The 23,497-nt window shown below is 47.1% G+C and overlaps 1 protein-coding gene across 2 annotated transcripts in view; it reads left to right on the plus strand.

Moving 5' to 3' along the window:
* LOC138286641 (probable hydrolase PNKD) overlaps positions 1 to 23,497 on the plus strand; it is a 235,025-nt gene that overhangs the window by 153,876 nt on the left and 57,652 nt on the right. For both annotated transcript variants that reach the window (XM_069227094.1, XM_069227095.1), the window contains exon 4: positions 20,915 to 20,973. In XM_069227094.1, coding sequence (XP_069083195.1) covers positions 20,915 to 20,973 — 59 coding nt within the window. The remainder of the gene's footprint in view (positions 1 to 20,914; positions 20,974 to 23,497) is intronic.

The following is a 23,497-nucleotide window of genomic DNA, read 5'->3' on the forward strand; positions in this document are numbered from 1 at the left end:
CTATTCAGTTCACCCCATTCCAATCCACCACAGTCAATCCTGTCCATCCCACACTAATCCACCTGACTCAAGCTTGTCCACTCCTCTCAATCCAATCCACCTCACTTCAGTTTATTCCCCTCCACCCACCCTATCCCACTCTGATCCACCCTACTCCAGTCCACTCCACTATAACCAACCCCACAAAAATCCACTCCACCCCAATTCAATCCACCCCACCCCACCGTGGGTCAGTCCATCCCACTCCAATCCAATACATCCACCCCACCCCACCGCACTCCAATCCTCCCCACCTCAATGTAATCTACCCCATTCCAGTCCACCCTAATCCAGACCAGCCCAATCCAATGCAAACCACCCTACTCCAATCCACCCTACCCCACTCACTCCAATTCACCACACTCTACTGCGGTCCTCCCACTCTATCACAGCCTAATCCACCCCACCTTATCGCAGTTCAGTCCACCCCAATCCATCTAGCCTGCCCCACTCCAATCCACCCAACTCCAAAGCAATCAGCCCCACTCGAGTCCAATTCACCCCACTCCAATGCAATCCACCCATCCCATTCAATCCAATTCAATCCACCCACCCCACTCATATCACTTCAATCTAAACCACCCATCCCAGTCCAATCTCATCCACCTCACTCAAATCCACCCAATCACATCTACCCTACCCCATCTTAGTCCACCCCACTACAATCCAATCCACCCCACTCTACCCCAGTCCAGTCCACCACACTCTACTCCAATCCAATCATCCCCACTACTTCAATCCACTGCAACCCACTCCACCCTATTCGACCCCACTCCACTCTACGACACTCTCAACCACTGAACTTTACTCCTATCTACTGAACTCCACAACACTCTACTCTTCCTACTCCACTCTACGACATTCCAACAAATCCACCCTACAACACTCTACTCCACTCTGACACTTCACACCACTAACTTTTAGCCATGCTGGACAGCAGCCACACTAGCACTGGTGTTCAACATGGTAAAACACATTGCCATAGGCAATAGCTCTTGTATAGGCGAGACCTATTGGCTTTGCCCATGCTTGTTCCCCTTCCTTTCACACTCTCACTATTTGTCTATTATGTTTTCTTTTCCTCTTTCCCTTTCCTCTCCGTCTCCTTGCTTAGCCTTTGGGCACCAACCACCACTGTATCATGTTATCTTCTTTCCTTTGTTATTAGCTTCTGCCTTGTGACCTCAGACAGTTGAAGTTTATATGGTGGCCTTGGGCCTGCAGGATGAGCATTTTCATGTGCCATTCCTGCCGTCCCATAGATGTTACCTGCGGTTCAAGGTGTTAGGAGATTTTTCAGTTTCCCGTGCTCCCCTTTGGCACCATCAGTGCTCCTCGAGTGTTCACGAAGGTGATGGTGGTGGACACGGCTCATTTTCAAAGTTCAGGTAGCAATTTTCCCTTACTTGGTTGACTGGCTGTTGAAAGCAGAACCGCCACAGTCACACCACATTCCTTGGGGTTTACAATAAAAAAGCCAAAGTTTCTCTAGACTCCTTTGCAGAGGCTTCCTTTCACTGGGACTGCCCTGGATGCAGTACAGTTCAGGGTCGTCACTCCATTGCAATGAGTCCATGACATTGATACCGATATTTCAGCCTTGGTATTGGATCTCAGTGACTGCATCACTGAGATTTCTTGGCATTAAAGACTCCTGCATCCCTCTTGTTGGCCTTGCCAGGCGGCATATGTGGGCTCTGCAACGGAGTCTGAAGTTCCAGTGGGGCCAGCACCAAGGAAACCTATCAGATACCATTTACATTTTGAAAGAGACTGCAGACGACATGCAGCGCAGGCTGCTCGACCGCAATTGGATCGGCTGTAGCCCCCTCTCCCTTCCTCTCCCAGAGCGGATGGTGGTAACAGATAAGTCACTGCTTTGGGGAAGGTAATCTGGGGGAGGAGGAGATCAGAAGACGCAGGTCTCCAATGGAGGCCCAACTCCATATACAATTACTGGTGTTACAAGCCATTTTCTTGGCCTTGAAGGCCTTCCTTCCGTCTATCAAGAGAGGCTTGTGCAGGTTCTCATGGACAACACCACCGCCATGTGGTATTGGCACAGACAGGGTAGAGTGGGGTCCTGGGTCTTGTGCCAGGAGGCTCTGCCCACCTGGCTGGGTCCTTGAATGCCAGAGCAGACGAGCTCAGAAGATGGCGCCTGGCAGACCGCAAATTGCAGCTACATCCCAGGTGGGGCGTGACATCTTCCGGCAATGAGGAGAACCCTGGCTAGATCTTTTCGACACCGCTGAGATCACTCAGTATTAAAAGTTTTGCACATTGAAGTTTCTGCAAGAGCACTTGCTAGGAGATGCACCCCAGCTGAAATGGAACTCTGGACTCTTGTACTGCTTTCTGCCTTTGCTGCTCCTGTCCCTCGTTCTGAGAAAGTTAATGAACGTCTGCAACCAACTTATTCTAGTGGCTCCAGATTGGACCAGGGTAGCGTACCACCCAGAGCTTGTGGGCATGAGCACCTGCTGTCTGATCAGGCTGTTACTAAGGAGGATCTTCTGTTTCAGAACAGGGCGGGATCTTCCACCGCATCTAAGCAATTTACACCTTCATGCATGAAGATAGAGCAGAGGCAGTTAACTGTATTTTATCTGCCACCCAAAGTGGTGGATGTCCGCCTCACTGGTAGACTCCTTTCCATGAAGTCCATTTATGTTGGGTGATGGGACAAGTCTGTGACTTGGTGTGATAACTGCAAAATTGACCATTTACAATCCCAGCTTTCGTATGTTCTTTTATTTGTTTGCCCTTGTCCCACTAAGGTCTTTCAATGGGCCCTTTCATCCTTTCTACGTTTGCCAGACTAGCTGTCCTTGTTTGAATCCTGTTGTGATAAGGTTTAAAAAAGCTTCACACGTGTTTCCTGCTAAATCATCTGTGATGCCACAGTGAGACCTTAATTTGGCTTTAGTGTTGCCAATGTTCATGCCCTTCAAGCTGATGCATGGCTGCTCACTGTATCTCTTGACTTTGAAGACTATCTTCCTCAGTGCAATTACTTCAGCTAGTCGCATGAATGAGCTTCAGCCTGGTATAGGGCGGATACGCTGTTGGTGTATCCACCAGAACTCGGGCGGCTTTCTTGCCTAAGTCTTGACTCTTTTCCATGTTGGGTAATCTGTCACGCTGTCTATGTTCTTTGACCCTCCCCATCCCTCGAACCAAGAGGAGAAGAGGCTTCACCGGCTGGACCCCACAAGGGCTTTAAGCTTGTATATTGATTTTGCCAAGGAACACCATGTGGATGATTTGGGGTTTCTCCAGGCGGAACAAAGGGAAGGCTGTACAGAAGATGACCCTGTTGAGGTGGACGGTTCTCTACATTAAGATCTGCTACGCACCTGCCAAGAAGCAGCCACTGGAAGGTCTGAGAGCCCGTTCCATTGAGGCCGATGCTGCAATCACTGTGTTGGCATGCGAAGTGCCCGTCTTTGACATCTGCCAGGCAGTGACGTGGGTGTCAGTGCATTACATTCACAAAGCACTACTGTCTTGGCATTCTGGTGTGACGTAAAGCACATTTTGCCTGCTCAATCTGGCAAGATATTTTGGTCTATTCTACACCTGAAGATCGATGATGAAAACACATTTTTTATCTTCTCCGACAGTCCCATTTCTGTGGAAGCTACACCCTCACCCACTCCCATGGCATGCTTCAACATCAGGCATGCTTCAACACATCCTGTTCCATAGTTTACAGGGGTGGAGGTTATTTATTTTTTAAAGTTCTGAATCAGAAGTAGGAATATTTTTAAGTTTGGTAAAACTGTCTCTGGGGATGTTCAGTCAATTGATTTTATTAAAGAGTCCCCTGGACAGGGTTAGAATATATATATGTGGATGGTCTCAGGACATAATCAACCTCCCATCATTATTTTTACAGTCAACATATTTCAGATATCAACCACAACGCCATTCAAGTTTGATGGCCTTTGTCAGGACTAAAATCCCTTTGTTTTATCTAAAGCGTCAGTCTTATCCACTGTCTCAAACAAGTGTCACTGTCACACATGCACTGTACAAATACGTCACATTCAGTAAAAATAGTTGATGCTGGAGCTTTTCTCCAGTCAACTTGTAACTAATTCTTAAGGGCAGGGGGAGGAGGGTGTCAGCGCCCTGTAGTCACACATTCGCCAAGGAACCAATGCTGCAGAACAGGCCTTTCCTCACCCTCCGCCGAAATAATTTTTGGTCTACACCTGGGGAGGTACTGCATTGATATGTATTCTAAGGTGAGGAATCTGTGGTTATCCATCAGAATAACAAGTAACTAACTCCAGTAACACTTTTGCTTATGGCTAGCCTATCTAAGTGTAGGCACCTTACTGCCCACTCACCTACCTGTTCTGTAGAGTGATCTTTTTTAAACATCTATAAAGGTCCCAAATTAGGAATCTGCACACTAGTACCACCAAATTGTCCCTGCTCGGCATCTGAGGATGTGAAAAGAGACAAGCAAAACACTGTCAGGTCACAGGGGTTTAGCTTACATGCTCCATGCTCCATCACTTCCGGGGTGGTATGGCGTCAGCGTGGAGCTGCATAGCATCACCTAGTATCACGTAGAAGGATTGCTAGAGAAACTTTTGCCCGGTCCACTCTGGCGCCTGAGGATTGTGCTAAGGGGAGGAATCTACAGCTGGAGTATCCATCAGAAAGAGCGTTACTGAAAGTAAGTAACTTATTCCTCCCATTAGCCAGCGACATAAATGTGTTGCTTGGTAAAAGGACACACTTCTGAGAAGCTCTTTCTTCTGGTGCACTGCTTGTACATGTGAGACAGTGGGGAAAATACCTCCCTGTGTGGAACCAAATATGTCCCTCTGTGTCACACCTCTGCCCAGGACAGTTGTCACAGCATGGATGCCACTTCCGAAATTTTCCATAACACAGAAGTTAATGCAGCCGGAAGTGACAAAGATCTGATCTCATGAGATGTACCAGTACTTCTGTAAGACATCTGATCTCATGAGATGTACCAGTACTTCAGTAAGAGATTTGATCTAATGAGATTTACCAGTACTTCTATAAGAGATCTAATCTTATGAGATGTACCTGTACTTCTTTAAGAGATCTGATCTTATGATACGTACCAGTACTTCTGTAAGAGATCTGATCACATCAGATGTACTAGTACTTCTGTAGGAGATCTAATCTCATGAGATGTACCAGTACTACTTTGAGATCTGATCTCATGTGATGTACCAGTACTTCTGTAAGAGATCTCATCTCATGAGGGGTAGCAGTACTGCTATATGAGCTCTGGAGTCATGAAATGTACTAGTACTTCTGTAAGAGATCTGACCCCATGTGAAGTATCAGTACTTCTGTAAAACATCTGATCTCATGAGATGTACCAGTACTTCTATAAGAGATCTGACCTCATGAGATGTACCAGAACTACTGTATGAGATCTGATCTCGTGTGGTGTACCAGTACTTCTGTAAGGCATCTGATCTCATGAGGTGTACCAGTACTTCTGTAAGAGATCTGATCTAATTTGATGTACCAGTACTTCTATAAGAGATCTAATCTCATGACATGTACCAGTACTTCTGTAAGAGATCTGATGTCATGAGATGTACTAGTACTTATGTAAGATATCTGATCTCATGAGATGTACCAGTACTACTGTATAAGATCTGATGTCCTGAGATGTACCAGTACTACTGTATGAGATCTGATCTCATGTGATGAACCAGTACTTCTGTAAGAGGTCTCATCTCATGAGATGTACCAGTACTGCTGTATGAGCTCCGGACTCATGAGATGTACCTACTTCTGTAAGAGATCTGATCTCAAGAGGTGTAGCAGTACTGCCATATGAGCTCTGGACTCATGAGATGTACCATTACTTCTGTAAAAGATCTGATCTCATGAGATGTACCAATACTTCTGTAAGAGATCTGATTTCATGAGATGTACCAGTACTTCTGTAAGGGATCTCATCTCATGAGGGGTAGCAGCACTGCTGTATGAGCTCTGGAGTCGTAAAATGTACTGGTACGTCTGTAAGAGATCTGATCTCATGAGAAGCACCAGTACATTTGTAATTGATCTGATCTCATGATATATACCAGTACTGCTGTATGAGATCTGATCTCGTGTGATGTACCAGTACTTCTATAAGAGATCTCATCTCATGAGGTGTAGCAGTACTGCTAGATGAGCTCTGGAGTCATGAAATGTACCAGTACGTCTGTTAGAGATCTGATCTTGTGAGATGTACCAGTACTTCTGTAGGAGATCTGATCTCATTAGATATACCAGTACTACTGTATGAGATCTGATCTTAGGTGATGTGCCAGTACTTCTTTAAGAGATCTCATCTCATGATTTGTACTAGTACTTCTGTAAGAGGTCTGATCTCATGAGATATACCAGTACTACTGTATGAGATCTAATCTCGTGTGATGTACTAGTACTTCTGAGCAAAGTGTGAAGCTCCCCACCCCCACACACATAGCAATTTGCGTTGGATCGCGTGATGTACCAGGAAGTACCCTGCAGGTATCCTGCACGCATCCTTGAGCTTCTGGAAGGTCATGAGAGCATCCTCCTTGTATAAGTCTCCCAGAGTCGAAACTCCTGCGGCCTCCCATGTAGTCACATCAAGATGGCTGGTTATATCTCTTCGACCCGGCATCTGCCAAATCAGAACAAGGGGGCAGTAGAGCAAATCACCCCCATGCCCCATCACATGTCGTGCCCAACACAGTTGGGCTACCCTCATCTGTCGGCACTCCTCTAAGAGTTGAGACCGCAAAGATGATAGCCACATATATATTGGGGCTCCGTTGAATAACCGCAGGATTGTTAGTCTTTCGGGACAGGCACCCGTGCTTATCCACCACATTGGCCATTGAAGCTGAGCTGGCGCATAGTACCACTCGTAGTTTGGTGCTCCTAGTGCCCGCTCTAATTGCGGTCTCTGTAGCACAGATAGGGCAGCTCACTGTCTTCCCTTACCCCATATGAGCTCAGTCAACACACTCTGTAGTTCCTTAAAGAATGATTTGGGAAGGTACAAAGAGAGGGCAGCAAAATAATATAGGATTTTAGGCAGTACCAGCATCTTTGCTATCGCCACCCGTCCCATTGGCGACGGCGGAAGGGAGGTCCAGAAGGGAACAGACTTGCATATCCCCCCTCAGGGCCTTGCCGATATTGCCTTCCCTGAGGTCGTCAGGACTCTGATATATCTGTGCTACTAAATATTTGAAGGTGTTGCAACACCATTTAGCCAGCACCCCAGGAGGAGCACTCGTTACGGCTCCGGTACCAGTGCCAACAGGTATATGCACAATTTGCCCCAGTTCACCTGCAATCTAGATATTTCCCTGAAATCATCCATCAGTTTCATCAAGACTGGGAGTGTGGAGGGCGTGTCTTGTAAGTATACTAGCTCGTCATCAGGGTATAAGGAGACAACATGGTGTCCTCCCTGTACCTGTATGCCCCACTGCTGTGCGTTAAGTCGCAGTTCGCATGCAAATAGTTCCATGGCCAGGGCAAATAATAGAGGGGATAATGGGCAGCCCTGCCTGGTACCCTTTTGAACATCGAAGATGTCAGATATAGTAATTCCCATAAGCACTCTTGCAGTAGTCGGGCTCCCATATAAGGTCTGAGTCCAGCTCACAAAGGTGGGGCCAAAGCCCATTTGCACAAGGAAGGCTACGAGAAATTTCCATCCCAAAGAATCAGAGACCTTCCTTATATCCAATGATACTGCACATAGCCCTCAGTCATGCTCGTGGCCATGTAGATTAACCGAAGTAGCCGCTGAATGTTGAGACAGGTATTGCAACCGGGAATAAAGCCTGACTGGTCTTTGTGCACCAGACTATCAGTAACCCGGAACAGTCTATTAACCAATACCTTCCCTAGTACCTTACAGTCTAGGTTTGAGAGGGATAATGGACGGTAAGACCGGACGTCCAAAGGTCCCGGACAGGTTTGAGAAGCACTGCCGTGAGCGCCTCTGAGTGTTTGCGGCAATTGACCCAGTTGTCCAGCCTCATTAAAGACCACTAACAATTTGGACGCCAGAGTGGCTGAGTGCATCGCATAATATGTGATGGGGAGCCTATCTATGCCTGGGGTCTTCTTCCTGGCAATCTGTTTAATAGCTTGTTTAATCTGTTCTGACAAACATTCTCAAACTTGAGCCAATAACATCGGAGCCCCTGCTCCCTCACCAGGCTACCAAGTCAAAACGATGTTCCTATCTGCTCGTTAGACACAGGCTACACCCGGTGACCCAGATTTCCTCATCAAGCACCCTGCCCCGGATCGCCTCATTGTACGTGCTTCAACTAGTAAGGTTAATCCTGAGTCGTTTCTGATCTGTCCCCTGGAGAGAGAATCCAAATGGGCTGACACTTTTGGAAAATTTCTGTTTTCCTCTGTCGGCTTGGCACTGCGGTCCATGGATGCAGTCTGTTTGTTATGCCTTATGTGACACGGCCAGCAAGCTCTCGCTGGTGGTTCCAGAAGACCTTATGGCCTCCATGGCCCATATAATCCATAATGAGCAGGATGCAACAATATATGTTATCTGTGCAGGGCTGGACAACTCAGACTGCATTGGCAGGGCAGTTGATACCAATGTCATGCTTCAAAGGTATGCCTGCATGAGGTGCAATGGATTTTCTGGTGATGTACAAGTGTTGATGATGGGTATGTCCTTCGATGGGTACAGACTCTTCGGAGAGAAGGTGGACTTTGCACTGGAACTCTTCAGAAACAGTGTGGCCCTTTCTGCATTCTCTAGACAAGCCAACCGTATTAAAGTTGTGATGAGGTTCACTGAAGTTCTGTAATACATGTTCCCTCCCAAACCGTATGTGATGCTCCTTTGGGACCTTAACTTGGTCTTAACAAAATGTCTTATATGTAAGCCGTCCGAGCCTATGCGTAGTTCGTCACTACATCTCTTGTTCCTGAAAAGGGTCTTCCTCGTTGTTGCTTGAGAGAACTCCAGGCACTTTCTGTGAAATCCCTCTACATCACCTTGTTTCCAGAGAAATTGGTACTGAGGACCTGGGCTGACTTTTGACCAATGGCTGTGACTTCCTTCCATGTTGGGCAATCTATCACTCTAGCAGTGTGTTTGCTCCCCTTCACCCCTGCAGAGGAGGTGAGGCTCCATCGCATGGACCCTTAAATGGCTTTCATTTTTTTCTGTCGATCTTACCAATCCCCATCAAGTGAATGATCATCTTTTTTTGCGGCTTTCTGAAGTGAAGATATGGAAGGCTGTGTAGAAGAGGACCCTGTCGAGGAGGATAGTCCTCTGAAACAAGATCTCCTCCACGCTGGTCAAAAATATCCCTTTCAAGGTCTGAGAGCCTATGGCCGCTATGATGGCACTGGTGTGACTGGCGCCCCGCTCAGAAATATACCAGACTGTGACATGGCCATTGGTGCATACGTTCAAAAAGCACCACTGCCTTGACAACCAGGTCTGGCTGGAAGAACACTTGCCTGCTCGGTTCTCCAGGACCTTTTGGTCTGAGTCCGTTCTACAGACCATCCACCCTTGGGAGGTACTGCTTTGGTATCTATTCCAAGGATGAGGAATCTATGGTTAGAAATATCCATCAGTGGAACAAATTACTTACCTTTTGGTAATGCTCTTACTGGAGGGTACTCCACCTGACTGCAGATTCCTCACTTCCCACCCACATCCCTCTTCTGTGGACTGACCTCTTTAACATCTAAAAACTTCCCAAGTTAGCAGTAAGAACGCTGTCCCCAATAGTTGTTTTACACTCCACGTCTGAGGGCGCAGAAAGCGAGAAAACAAGAAACTCACATCATAGCACAGGGGTTGCGCTTATGTGTGGTTCCGCTACGTCACTTCTGGGGTGGTACAGAGCCGCACTATGCCACCTACTGGTGTGCAGGGGCACTTCTGAAAAACTATGTGCATCCGTCTGGTGCCTGGGTGAGGAAGGTGAGGAACCTGTAATAGCTAGAGAGAATCCAATCCACCAGAACAAGTTTTTCCAAAGGTAAATAACTTGTTGTTTCATTTCAGAGTTATTTTTTTTTCATGGCAGGGTGTGTCATTAATCAGTATAGTGACGTACTGAAGGTAGTAATAGTACAACAGGTTTATCCTTTACATCCTGTAATGCTTCCTCTGTATGTACTCCCAGGCCACTGAAAAGGTAGTTTCCAGCTGTTTCTGTGCCCTGGGTGATCTGTAAAGAGAGCTCCAGCTCCCTGCCACTTGCCTCTCCTGGAATGTGAATGAAACACGCAATGTCGAAATATAAGCAAAACGTGGAATACGAGAAACAAAACTGTAAGAGCAGGGAACTGCTAGGGCAGGTGCAGTGGGGACTGATACAGTTCACTGTGGAGAAGTGGAGAGAGGCAAAAGAGAGGAATAATACACCACTGGGTAGGGAGGGCAGAGCTGTCATGTCAGAGGCATCGTCCGTCCACTGATCCAGAGCAAAGGCGGAAGAGAGAAGCCAGAAGCCGTGTACAAGGCGCTAGACTGGTCACCGAGCCCAGGTTCTCATCCTTCTCCAAATGTAAGAGCTTATAAACTAGAGAAACACAAACCATGTCGGGTTTCATAGGCAGCGTGTGTATGTGTCACAGGATCGTGGGTCCTACAGCAACATGTCCAGTAAGAGGGGACCTTCATCGGGCCTTTTACACCCGAGAACCACAAAGGCGTGAAGGCACACCATCCAATTATGATGCACAAAAAGTTTATTTATTCATTATTGTGGACAAATATGTGGCGTGACGTTGATCAGAAGATGCAACGGTTACACAAGCAGGAAGAATCTAACCAATCCCAGTAAAATATTATTTGGAGAAAGCAGTGGATGTCAGGTGACCACAGGTGTGACCTTCACAGTACCCAGGTGATTGGGACTTTCCAAGGCGTCACAACATGATGTTCACAATCCCTGTCCAATCAGATGCAGCGTCTTGCCCTAGCTCGGTGTGGACATCAAGGCGCCTGACTGTTGCTGGGTGAATGAAGCAATGTGTCACGTGCGGCGGTTTGCCCAAGCCTTGCGTTACGAGTTGTTCATCTAAGTCCAGCTGAGGCTCGCCGACCTGTGCGCGTGCTTTGCAGGCCTTGTTATCATTGAGTACAAGATGGATTCCACAGTTGGCTTCCGCCCTACTTTTTACACATGTTTACTCTTTTTTTGCTGCTGTCAGTGACTGACCACCATGGAGCCCCATCACCACTGCAGAGATCCTGGAGCGTTAATTCTGCATCCCCAGAGGGTTCCAGCTTGAACCCTGAGCTGAGGAACGAGGAATTACTGAGTAAAATTCTAATTCAGAGCCTTATTCCTCTAATAATTCTTCATTTTGCTCCGAGATGAAGTCGGTAATTTGGGGTCCAGTTCCCTGGTAATTCCTTATTTGAGCTATATAAATGCAGCCCTAGCGCTTAGAAGCCTCGGCAGATCATCCTGCTCCTTCGGCAGACCTGTGGTTCACTCCTCCGTGAGATCTTTGCAGTCGGCTGAGGCTGGCTCTGACGCGTCTGTATCTGATGCACTTTAAAGCGGGGACGTTTTGTACTTTGATGAAATCGCACAATTGCGAAAATAACCGCGCTAATCCTTTAAATCCCCTAAGTGCCTATGCGGCATTGTCAACATACGAGCTAGACAATTACTGAGTGTGCTGAAGGGGGAATTAAAACCCCGGGGATCTCGCTTTCCCGTCTGAACGCGCCGCACATCCAAAGGGTACCATTAACCGGGCCCTCGTTGTAAACACCACTTTAAAACGCAACCCAGCACTTTTGAATCAGTCTGCGAGGCGGATCGGTGGCGTGGGGCACGCTCTTCTGCGCATGCGCGCACAGTGGGGGCCTTGGGGAGATTCAGGAGAGACCTGTAGCATTTGAACCAATAAAGTTCAAACCAGTGGTCCAACTTCTGTTACTAGACTATGGGCACTCTCCACCCCCAATCCTACGAGCGGCCCTCCCACTAAAAACTGTTCTGCAGCGGAGAGGTTTGATCTTAGACACACAACCACATCCCACCATCCGTGCGCCCGCCGGTCTAGCTGCTAGCTCAGTGCAGCCACCTCTGTTAACTCTCTCCCTGCTGGCTTCAGATGCGCCCAGTTACTGAAGGGTGTGGGAGGCGCTACATTCTGTGGGGGGCGGAGGGAGCACCCTAAGGATTAGCCAAGCGACGCCTGCCTCGACTCTTTCGAGCCCAGCCTTATGAAAATGCAAATAACATGAGAAATAGGATTAAAGATTAAACCAATGTGTTTCCCAATGTCTTTGTCTCGAGTGTATACAATTATGTGAGACTTGAGTGACATTTAGTGGAAGTCATTCTTCTCCCACCTCCTCCCTCACTATTTGTAAGTGTCCCCCTCCCCATTCCAATCCCCTCCTGGTCTTCTCCACTAATATCATGTCTTCCTGTCTTGACTATATCCATCTCCTCTCACCTGTCTCACCCGCTGTGATTCCATCCTCCACTCCCCCCCCCAATGCATCTTTCCCACCATATTCTCTGGCGCATCATTGGTCTTTTTTTTATTTTTGAGTTGTGGAAAAACAAACATGATGCACTTCCGCAGTTTGTATCAGTTTCAGAATTTAATTAATTTGAATTGTCTGAGCATTTGAATATAATGTGAACGTTTTCTGGGTAAGGTCGCCCTGCAGATATGAGATGTTTTACGTTCTTTGGTGTTCGTCTTACCCGCTGCAGCCCTTCGCCTTCCTTGAAGTGTTTCTCGTGTGTGATCTGACGCTGCTGCAGGGGGTTTCTTTTGTTAGCAGTTAGCGTCCGTTCAGATAAACTGGAAGGCTTAAAATAAACTTTTGTTGCAAGTGAAAGACGATTGCAACAGAAGTTTCTCTCTGATCCATCTCTCGTCGTCTTTGTGCAGACGCCGGGAGAAATGTGATGGATATCCCATCCGCGGTATTACGAGTCCATTATATCCTATGAAACTCGTAATATGGCGGGCAGGATATCCATCACGTTTGGGACGGAATAATCCCCGCCGCCAAAGTCGTAATCAGGCCCTAAATGTCTGCGTCTCTGCTTGCAGTGTGTCCACAGACACTGAAGATGAAACTCAGGGGCTCATTATGAACTTGGTGGGTTACCCCGCCGACAGGCGCACTGACGGTTGACGGAAGACTGCCAGCACGGCGAAGTCTCCGTCGGCCCTATAATGATTTTCCTACGGGGCCGGTGGGTGGAAACAATGTTTCCACCTGCCGGTCCTGCAGTGAAGAGGGCCTTAACATTGACGCTGGCTCGGAATCGAGCCGGCGCCAATGTGGCGGTGCAGCGGGTGCAGCAGCACCCATCGCGCATTTCACTGCCCATAATTCAGGCAGTGAAATGCACGATGGGGCCCCCTGCACTGCCCATGCCAAGTGCATGGGCAGTGCAGGGGCCTCCAGTGGGGCCCCGAGTCACCCATTCGCCAACCTTTCCCTGGTGGTGTAAACCGCCAGGAAAAGGTTGGCAGAATGAGACTCATAATCCGCAGGGCAGCGGTGCTTGCAGCGCTGCTCTGTCGGATCTGAAAGGCTGCCACTGCCAGGCGGTAGCAGCATTGCCACCGTGGCGTTTTCACCACGTTCATAATAGGGCGGGTCGACTGCCACTATTGCGGCGGTCTGCCCGCCACCGTGAGTCTGGCGGTCAGTGACAGACCCTGCTGCTTTGACATCACGCGCAGCTCACATAACCCATGCATGCCAATAGTCCTGATTCATGCGGGAGACTCCCAGTTTTTGAAGCAAAACATGGCTTCATTGTGGCTGTCTCCCGCCTGAAGTTGCCTCTGCTTTAGTAGAAATAAATGGAAGAAATGCCTTATCCCGACTATTTTTTCAAAAAAAATCTCTGTTCTAAAATGTTGGCATGTAACCTAAGAAAGAAGTCTGTGGAGGCTACGAGGCCTCTGCTTCTTAGCTCATTATTGTCAGCTGATCCAGCAGAAACATTGAGATCATAACTTAAAATGGTAATTCAAGTATTGCCCGTGGTCTCTTTCTTGCTCACCGGCCTGAAAGCAGAATGATTTTAATTGAATAACAACTCAGAGGGGTCGTGGAGCCCACGGAGGTTGGTGCCCAAGATACAGCCCTTCAGAGAGGCTTAGGATGGCAGAGGGGCATGCTCCGTCTGCCACTGTGTCATCTTCAGTTTCCACCCCAAAGTCTGACTGGGAGGGTGGGGGGGTTATTGACTATTGAGACTCCCACAACTTGTGACGTGTGCAACCCGATGGGATGGAGTGACCCCTTATGAGCCCTTCCTGGAGGACCGGTGTCGGATGTAGCGCTGCGAAGAGCTGGAGAGCCTCGCACACGAGCCCGCGTGAGCCTGCGTGCGCGAGTCTTGCGGTGGAATCTAGACTGTGCAATCAGCGTTCGATTACTTGGCCTCTGCGACTCCTGGTTGCCGCCTGACCCTGCTCCTAGTTCTGCCTGCAGAGGGCGCTTTGGGGTGTCTGAGGCATGTGACCCCCCCTTGAGGGATTACTTCACAGCCTTTCACAGGCCCCACAAGCGGAGCCCTGTGCGTGCCTTCTAAGCATTCCCTTGTGCAACGAAGATAAAAGGCTCCCAGACCACAAATAAAGTATTCACTGGGATTATTGGAGAGTCCTGGGGGAGGGAGAGGGGAGGGAATGTTCTGACTTTTCCTTTTTACATTTGAGTTTTCTCAGGCTTACATCCTGGCTCACAAGAGCCTGGGAGAGACACTGAACAGGCCTTCAGCAAAGAACTGTGCAATGTTGGTGCTTAAAAAATATTAACAATTTAAAATAGTAACTTTGGATAAACCTCAGCTTTACGAATCTATTTATATAGATTTCTAAAGCTCGTGGCTACCCAGAAGGGCCTCCTAACGCTGAGACATTATTTCGGTTGCAGAGCCTTAAGCATACTTATAAGCTGTTAAAAGCAGTCTTCAGAAGTTTTCTGAATCTTAATTCTACCTCGATCCTTCTTTCCAACGAAAGAGTGGCCCAGAGTGTGGGAGCAAGTAAGGTGAATGAGCATTCCCCACCCCGGTTTTTCTTGATCCTAGGGATTACATACAGATGCTGGTTTGTCAAGAGCAGAATTCTCTAAGGATTATAAGGGTTTAACAATCTTTGTATCAGCCAAAGCCCCTTCTTGTACATTGCTCATTGAGCAAGATAGAGTGACTTGAACTGAATTATTTTTATCACTGGAAGCCAGGGCAAGGTCACCAGGGCTGGCTGTGGCCGATTGGCGCTTGGAGGTTTTTAATAGCACCCGGGCTGCAGAGTTTTGTATTACCTGGAGTCCTTTTAGAAGATTTGGGACTCCCTAAATGTAGAGAGTTCCCATAATCGAGTCATGATGTTACTAGACCTGAGCAGGCCGAAACAGTTTGCCAATTTCTTGACCTGAACCTCCAGAGAGAGCTTGCTGTTGATCCACAAGTCCAGGCTCTTGACCTCCAATTTAGGGTTAGACTGAGTGCTGAGGAAATCTGTCTGTGTCCGTATGCGTTCTATAACTATGTAATAATTCAAAAAAAAAAAAAAAGTACCTTTCCGTAGACGACGCTTCCCACATTGCTACTTTTCTCTCCTGGTGTCCCAGCATTTCCTGGGACACCAGCACAGGCTCCCCATGCTATCTTGGCTCTGCTCTCATGCTACACTTAGCATGAGAGCAGAGCCAGGATTGGTCCGAGCAGCTTCTTCTGCCACTCAGACACTGCATGAGAGTTTGTGCAGTTTCTTCAGCCCGGCTGTGCAACATAGCCGGGTTGGAGAAACCAAAGTGCGCATGTCAGTTTGGCCGGCCTGAGATGGCTGGCCAAACTGACATGCACACTTAGTGCACTGACTCCAATACTCCTCCTCCCCCTCCCCCCCCCCCATGGACCAGTCCCGCTCCTCCCTGCACCTGCTGGCTGAGCCAGCAGCTTGAAAATAAAACAATAGTATAATATTGTTCTTTTTCAGCTGCTAGCTCTTAGCCGGGAGGGCGACTATCCTTTGCCATTGCGAAGGAGCTGCCTCTGGTAATGTATGGAGAGTTTAAGCAGGAGGAGGCCACCTGTCACATTCTTCTGGCTATTGTCACTGCTCCAAATCGCATTAGGTTTCAAGCTTTACCCTTGCCATCATTCTTGTTTTTATTCCTCTGTTAGGTCATTGCATCCCCTCCGGCCCATTCTTGGGAATGTTTGAGAAACAGAGGAGTCTACTGCAGGGAGCAAACTGAACATGAAATGTCGAAGAAAAACGAGATAGGAAAACTTAACTATGTTGTTATTACCAAAGAATTAGGAGTCCTGCAGGGCTGTTGGGGATACTTTGCGTGGCTTGCGTAGAGCACCCATGCTGCTTTTTGGGGCTACTTCTGGAGTACTGCTTTCAGTTCTGTACTCTATTGTTGCCTGATCTGGAGACCTCCTTTTGTGTACTGTGATCAGTTCTGTGGACCTCCTTTGGAGTATTTTAGCCAGTTGCGTGGACCAGTTCTGGAAGTCATCACCTGTTGTGTCCAGTTCAGAAAGCCTACTTTGGCTTATATCTAGAGGCCTCCTTTGGTGCTTTGTAGCCAGAAGTGGGGGCCTTTGTCCAGTTCCGGAAGCCAACTTTGGTGTATTATATTTACCTCTTGAGAGCATCTTTGGCCTGTTGTATTCCCAACTACCTTTGGCATATTGTTTCTGGAGGCTACTTCTAAGCTGGCGGGGCAGAGCTGCACACAAGTGCAGTGCCTTTGTGCCAATGTCTGTTCCTTTCTTTCTGCGCCTTGGAGTGCGAATCCGGAGCTCTGTTCCCTCTTTCGTCAGTATTGATGATTCTTTTAAATGCCAATCCAGTGTGCAAGGAAACAATGTCCCCACCTAATACTACAGGTTTTAAAGTATGATGTGGCTGTCAAAAACAGATGGTGATAACAGACCCCCACAAGGTCTGCCTTTGGTGTTTAAATTTGGGGCACGACTCCAAGTTGTGCGAGGAGTGTATGTTCACGCACATGAATGCCATCTTGCATTGTGAAGCAAAGCTGTACATTGCCGAACGTCGAAAGAAATGCAAAAAAGAACATATGATGGACGGAATGCTGAACAAATCAAACATTCAACCCCAGTCATAGATATGGGTTTAATCCATCAGTTTTTTTGCTCAACATCTCATTCCAGTTTGTACCCAGCCATATGCAAATCAGTCTGGACCCTGCTTTGTATGGGAATAGTCCAGCCTGAACTGCAAGAAAAGACCCTTCCTGAACCAGAAACAAGCATCCTGGGACCGGTTTTGGGGCATTACCCCTAATCAGCCAGGCTAGCTTCAATCTGGTGGCATAGAGAGCACGGGACCCATGTCTGGGCATACCCTTCCCACTTGGGGAACAAATGCAAAAAGAATAGATGATGGGCGGAATGCGGAACAAATCAAACATTCACCTCCAGTCACAGATCTAGGTTTAATCCATCTTTTTTTTTCATCTATACAAGGCATGGACCTGGAGTTACCAGCAGCGGATCGGTTCTCAGCTCCATCTGAGCTCCTGGAACCCACCCACCTCAGGGTCTGAACTGCCTCTGGTGCCAGCTTCCATTCCAGGTCCAAGTCCTCCGCTGGTCCCTCTTTCATTGACGTTGGTCCTGATGTTGCTGTTGCTGGAGAGGGATCTGGTCCTGACTTTGAAGTCCTACCCTGAGCCAGATCCACCTCCACCCCGAAAGATGTCATGCTGCAACTCCTCTACAGTGCGCCCTGCTCTGCTACAACCTGATTCAGACAATATACTCCCAGTAGAGCAGAGCTCCTGGAGGCTCCTTCAGCTTTTTGCTTCCGATTCTAACCAGAGTCTATCATCACTTAAAGATGACATACTCTCAACTGGTATATTTAACTTGGCTATAAGTCCCTAGTATATGGTGCAAAATATGCCATTGTCTGGAAGTCAAATGCCACTAGTGGACTGCAGCCCCTAGTGTGCCATTCACTATAGTAGCAGTGCAAACATGGCTTCAGGCCTCCCATGGTAGCCGGATTGTAACTGTGCAAAACTTGCACTCCGACCTACGAAAATAAACCCGTTTCACAGGTAAAAACCTCTCTTTTAAATGTTAGTCTCCCCTGTGCGAGCCCAGTAGCCCACAAGGTAGGGTGCATGGTATTTAAAAGTGAGGTAGAAGTAGACAAATTAATATTACCATGGGCCATATGTATTAAAGCATTTTCCCATAAACACAGAATGGGAAAAGCCCTTTGATACATCTGGCCCCATGTCCCTACAGTGACAAATCCCTAAACAGCTATTTTCACAGTGGCAAACCTAGCTGTCCTATGTAAAAAAGCATAGTTCAGATTAAAACACTAATAATGTTTCTCAGGAATGGAGCCAACTAGAAAAATAATTAAATAGCAGTTTTAATAGGCATAACAAATCCAATTCAATGGTGAAGCTGGATTTTTAATACATATCAAAGAAAAGTAACTTTTAGAAATTTCTTTTTTCTTGCCTGAAGTTCTTAACGGCTATTTTGCATTAGCTTCTCGGAGACAGTGATTAGCTCTGAATTGGTTTGAAAAAGGTGTGACATGCCTTCCAGGAGCAAACAATAGGCTCAACTGAATGGGCAGAGATGACTCCTCTGAACTCAACAGAATATGCACAGTGGTGGCTGTGGGCACCTTGTATGGAATTTGCAAGTGACTAGTGACAATCTCGCCATCACCGGCCTGTTGTCTTTCTCGTGTCAATAAATTGACTACCATTGAACTGGCTTGGGATCACACTTATTTTTACTGCACTGTGAAATCGCAGAAACCATAGTAGCGAGCATTATCCAAAACATAGTTATTATAATACATCAATGTGCATTTTGGAGGTGTCAGATTATAGCTGATTAATAATTGAACATCAGGAAAGTGTTGTTGGTGTTTTCCTGTTTTTTTTTTTTAACCCTTTCTAGAAAGGTTCAGTCTTCTTTAGGAAGTGTCACCTAGTATCTTGTGCCTAATAAACGTCTTGGATGCACCTTACACTCCGGGCCAGTGGTTGTACAAGGCGAGATAAGGGAACAGCTTTACGGCGCCACCAATGGGTGTCGCGAAAGTACTAGAAAAGCCCACCTAGCAGCCTTTTATTAGGTGGCAGGGAGGTTTTTCCCAGAGTCCGCACGCTGCTTAGCTGAAGCCCTGAAAGGCCGTGCACCGTTCCCATTTGGACTCTTAACTGTGGCTCGCGGCACGTCACTGGTTTAGGTAGATATCTTTACTGTCACCCAGAATTAAAATGGCGGCAGCTAACTAAGGTTAGTGCCTGTCACTAAATAAAAGGTGCATGGCCATGTAGAGGTTCATGATCCCGTGGTCCACCAGTGGCCAGAGTGATTAGAGGGAGGGGAAAGTGGTGTAGTGCGCACTCATCGTAGAACAGTAGGCCACTTCCTCCGGGTCATGACCAGTCAGGGGATGACACCTGTATCAAACTGTTGGATTGGCTGCTTCTGATTGGTGGATCTCCTTCAGTAGAAAAAAAAAATGTTTTCTTTGTCCAGCCTTTTACTTCTAGCAATTACCAAGCATAGGCATTATTGAATGTTGCTTTGTTTTGTGATGTCATCTAGGGCTTTGGGAAGTATTGTGACATGGCATCCACCACAAATTCAGTATGCCACGTGATGAAGCACGCGGCAGTGGGCGAAGCTTCTCTGGCTTCCAGCCAACAACACCACGCCTTTAGTGCGATTCCAAGTAGAGGAATTGAGAAAGTGTGGGCGAATCTACTAAACCTCTGCTTGTCCGGCGGTTTCTGTGCCAGGTGTGGCTGTAAGCTTGCAAGACACTTAATGATTGAGTACCTGAAGGCCCATAATCCCAGCTGCCGTGTCTACAGAGAGGGAATCAGCACATATAGTGCACAGATCAGCTGCACCTGTATCTTAATGCCTTCCAGCAGGAGGTGCTATGGTGGACAGATGACTAGGGGGGTCAGGAGGGGTTGTGAGGGACTTCTCTGGAATCCCCCCTTGTGGTAAAAGCCTACCTTCATAGAGAGCAAGGGGGTCCTGTATAGAGTGGTGGGTGTTCCTGACCTCCTCATCCTTCGTAGAGGACCACTTGCTTCCTTGAACCGCCCACCATCACACATTTCCTCCACCGTAGTGGGATGCTTTTGCTTTCAGTGCACCTGGAGCTGTGGTGGATTCATTGAGGGTATGGCGGGACGCCAAGTGGGCTCCATGTTATTTTGGCCCGCTGTGATTTTTTTTGTTTGTTTTTCTGAACGAAACGTCGAAAGGGGTAGTATGTTTCAGAAGGACAGAAAAGGCAATGGCCCTGGCATGCAGGGAGTTTATTCCTGCATATCAGGGCCATGGTTTCTTTTCCATGCCTCGGTCAAGGGTTCCCACTGGTGGCCCCTGCTAAGGCTTCGCAGGCGGCACCTTGTGGATTCCTGCAGCTCTGAGTGGGGCAGGCTAATCGCGCGGGTGGTGAAGGGGGCATCCTCCTACCTCCAAAAATGTCTTTACCCTTGACCTCTATATAAAAATTAGAGTGACAGGTGATTTTATTGAATGCTTTTAAATCAGTCTATAAAAAAGTGACCAAAACAAAAAATACTTGCTCAATATACATTGGGAAATTCCTTCAATACTAACATGCAGAGGAAGAGGTATGCCCTTGGGGACGAGGACGCGGAGATCACACACATTTGGCAACTTCGTAGGTCTGTTGTTTTGGGGTTTCAAATTTTGGGGGCTTTGTTTGCTTAAGAGAATTGACTGTTTTGGGGACAAGATTTGAGAAACCCTGGCCTCCTCCTAATAGAGTGTTTTGTTTTCTTGTGTTACAGGCATCACTGGAGGAAGAGGGCGTGACTCTAGAGGCGATCCTGTGCACCCACAAACACTGGTAAGCTAGAGGAGGTATTTTTGAGGCCTTGACTCTGCTTTGGTGGTCTGCCTTTAGTGGTGATGTACTCAGAGACATGGCGAAGAGCGGGCTTCATGTCAAGACCAAGTTCTAGCTTTGCTCACGTCCTAGAGCACCGGGCTACACCTTGTGGCCTCATCCAGGTACCAGGAGGTGCCAGGGTCAAGAATGTAGTTCATACAGGTGGCATAATAATTCCCATGCGCTTCTTGACACTTTTACACTCTCATAAACCAAAACGGCTGTAGGTCATGCCCATCTCCCAGATCTGCACCAGTCTGCAACAATAAAATACCCATTTCCAACTGGCAGGCATGGAATAACTGAAGGGATTTGCCACATACTGGTGGCCAATCACAGACTTTAATTTAATCCACTGCTGCAGGTCCCAACTAGCTACTTACTATGACCACTTCTGCATATCGCAGAATGACAATCAGATATGGATGATTTTCACAAAGTCTATCCCAGTAAAGCTCCCCACCATGCCTTCCTCTAAACTATGCCTGCTCAGGACCATGAACTTTAAACAAAATATTTTAGAATGGACAACCCAGTGCAGTAATGAGCTAAATGGACTTTGCTCATAAGAAATACTACAAATTAAAATCAAACACATGATACAGATCAGTGTTCTTTCTGTGTGTGCTCTGGGTAAATAAAGAGAATATTCTGTACTGCAATACATGATCAAATCTTTTATTATTTGTATTCTTCTCATGTGAAATCCATTCAGTTGTAGCCACAAGAGATATCCAAAACAAAGAGACAACATGTTTTGTCCCTTTGGGACTTCTTCAGGGCTACAAAAATGCACATAAACAGATATTCAAAACGTATACATACAGATAAAAACATTATATGTGTTCTGTAAAAACATAATCCACATTACCCAGCAGAATTGCCAGATAACAATAAACCATGTCGCATTAGGTAGAAAAGTTGTCCCTCTTATAGAATCAGTTACCCATTTCCGTTATCAGAAACCACTGATTTTATGAGTGGTGGCAAGGAACCCAAATTGATCCCACCATGCTCGGTTACTCCAAAACACATTGGAAAGACAAAAAGGAAAAAACAAAAGTAGATGATGCATATGAGTCATAAGAAACCAATCCCTTGCATGTCTCGAGTATCATACACTGTATTATCACATCTAGATCATAAGCCATACCTAGAGGTTCTAAGTAGGCAACTTAGCGGTGTTGCAGAATTTTGTATATTTTTTTGTCTGTTCTCAAAACTATGGCATATTGGTACTTGAAATATAACCAACGGATAATCAGTACAAATCAAAGTTATTGAAATAATGAGGGGATAGAGATCAGTACGTTTATTTCTTGATTGTGCCCCAGCCATCTTTTGTAATTCATTTAATTTGTTGGACCTGCAGAGATATTTAAAGTTGTCAGCTTATTGAAAACCATAAACTGCGTGTCTCTCTCACACCTCTTCATCCACCACACTGCTAAGCGCTGTGTCCCATAAGAGGATGACCACACCTCAATGGCCATCACACACAGAACAATGAAACACTTCCCACATAGGATCAAAACACACTTCCATCTACACATCATATACAGTGTAGTGCGCTACCCATGTAGGCAATCATTTCAGCACTCCACAAAGGGGTATTAAGCGCTATATAAGTTTTGCAATTCTGTACAGTAGTTTACCTTTCAGTGTGGTGCATTCTGAACAGCAAGTCTGCACAACTCTCCTCAAATCTGCGGCATCATCTACTTCCTTTGAGAGTCTCCTTCAAAGCTCTCAGACTGGGCCGCCCTTGTTTGAGTGTTCTCAAAGATCCCATTCCTTTTCCTCGCAGGGGGAAGTGGAAAGTAGCCTGACCGCCTGAGCTGTCTCTGCCAAGGACCCAGGAAGCCCTTTTTCATGCATCTAAACAGCCAGGATCCAGTAGGGGCTGGCAGTGTGATACTTGGGGCATTGAGGCTGACACTGTGAGGAGCCTCAGGCCCATGGGCAATGTGAGGCTTATGATGAACAAGCACAGCATAAGGACCAGACCCAGTAACATACCCGGGCTATTCCAGGTGTGGAGAGTCGGTGCACATCGGCACAGTGGGAGGAGGCTTTACACTCTCTGGCTGGTCCCAGGACAGCAGGCTGGTTCTTTACCTGTTTAGATACAGAGCTTCGTGCACTGGTACCAGGGACGCATGGGTACCTCAGGCTTGGCAAGCCCACATCCCTGGGCATATGCATGCTCCTACAGTGTCTCTATTTCTCACCCATCAGTGTGGCATCATTTTGCTTTTTCTTACCGAATGATGTGACTCGGAAGCTGCTTCTCTTGTGCACTTAGCACATTGCTACCTGCCACCCCCTTAGGTTTCTGAGTCCTTTATGGGGTCTGGGTCTTTCCTTGCTCTTTGCATCCACCACCTTCTTCCTTCAAGCTGGGGATGTTATGTTGCTGTTTTCCACCTGTAATCCCTTGAATGTTTGAAACTACCCACTAGCATGACTTCTGTGTCTTGAT

This window comes from Pleurodeles waltl, chromosome 3_2 (genome assembly GCF_031143425.1).
Source record: "Pleurodeles waltl isolate 20211129_DDA chromosome 3_2, aPleWal1.hap1.20221129, whole genome shotgun sequence".
Taxonomy (NCBI): domain Eukaryota; kingdom Metazoa; phylum Chordata; class Amphibia; order Caudata; family Salamandridae; genus Pleurodeles; species Pleurodeles waltl.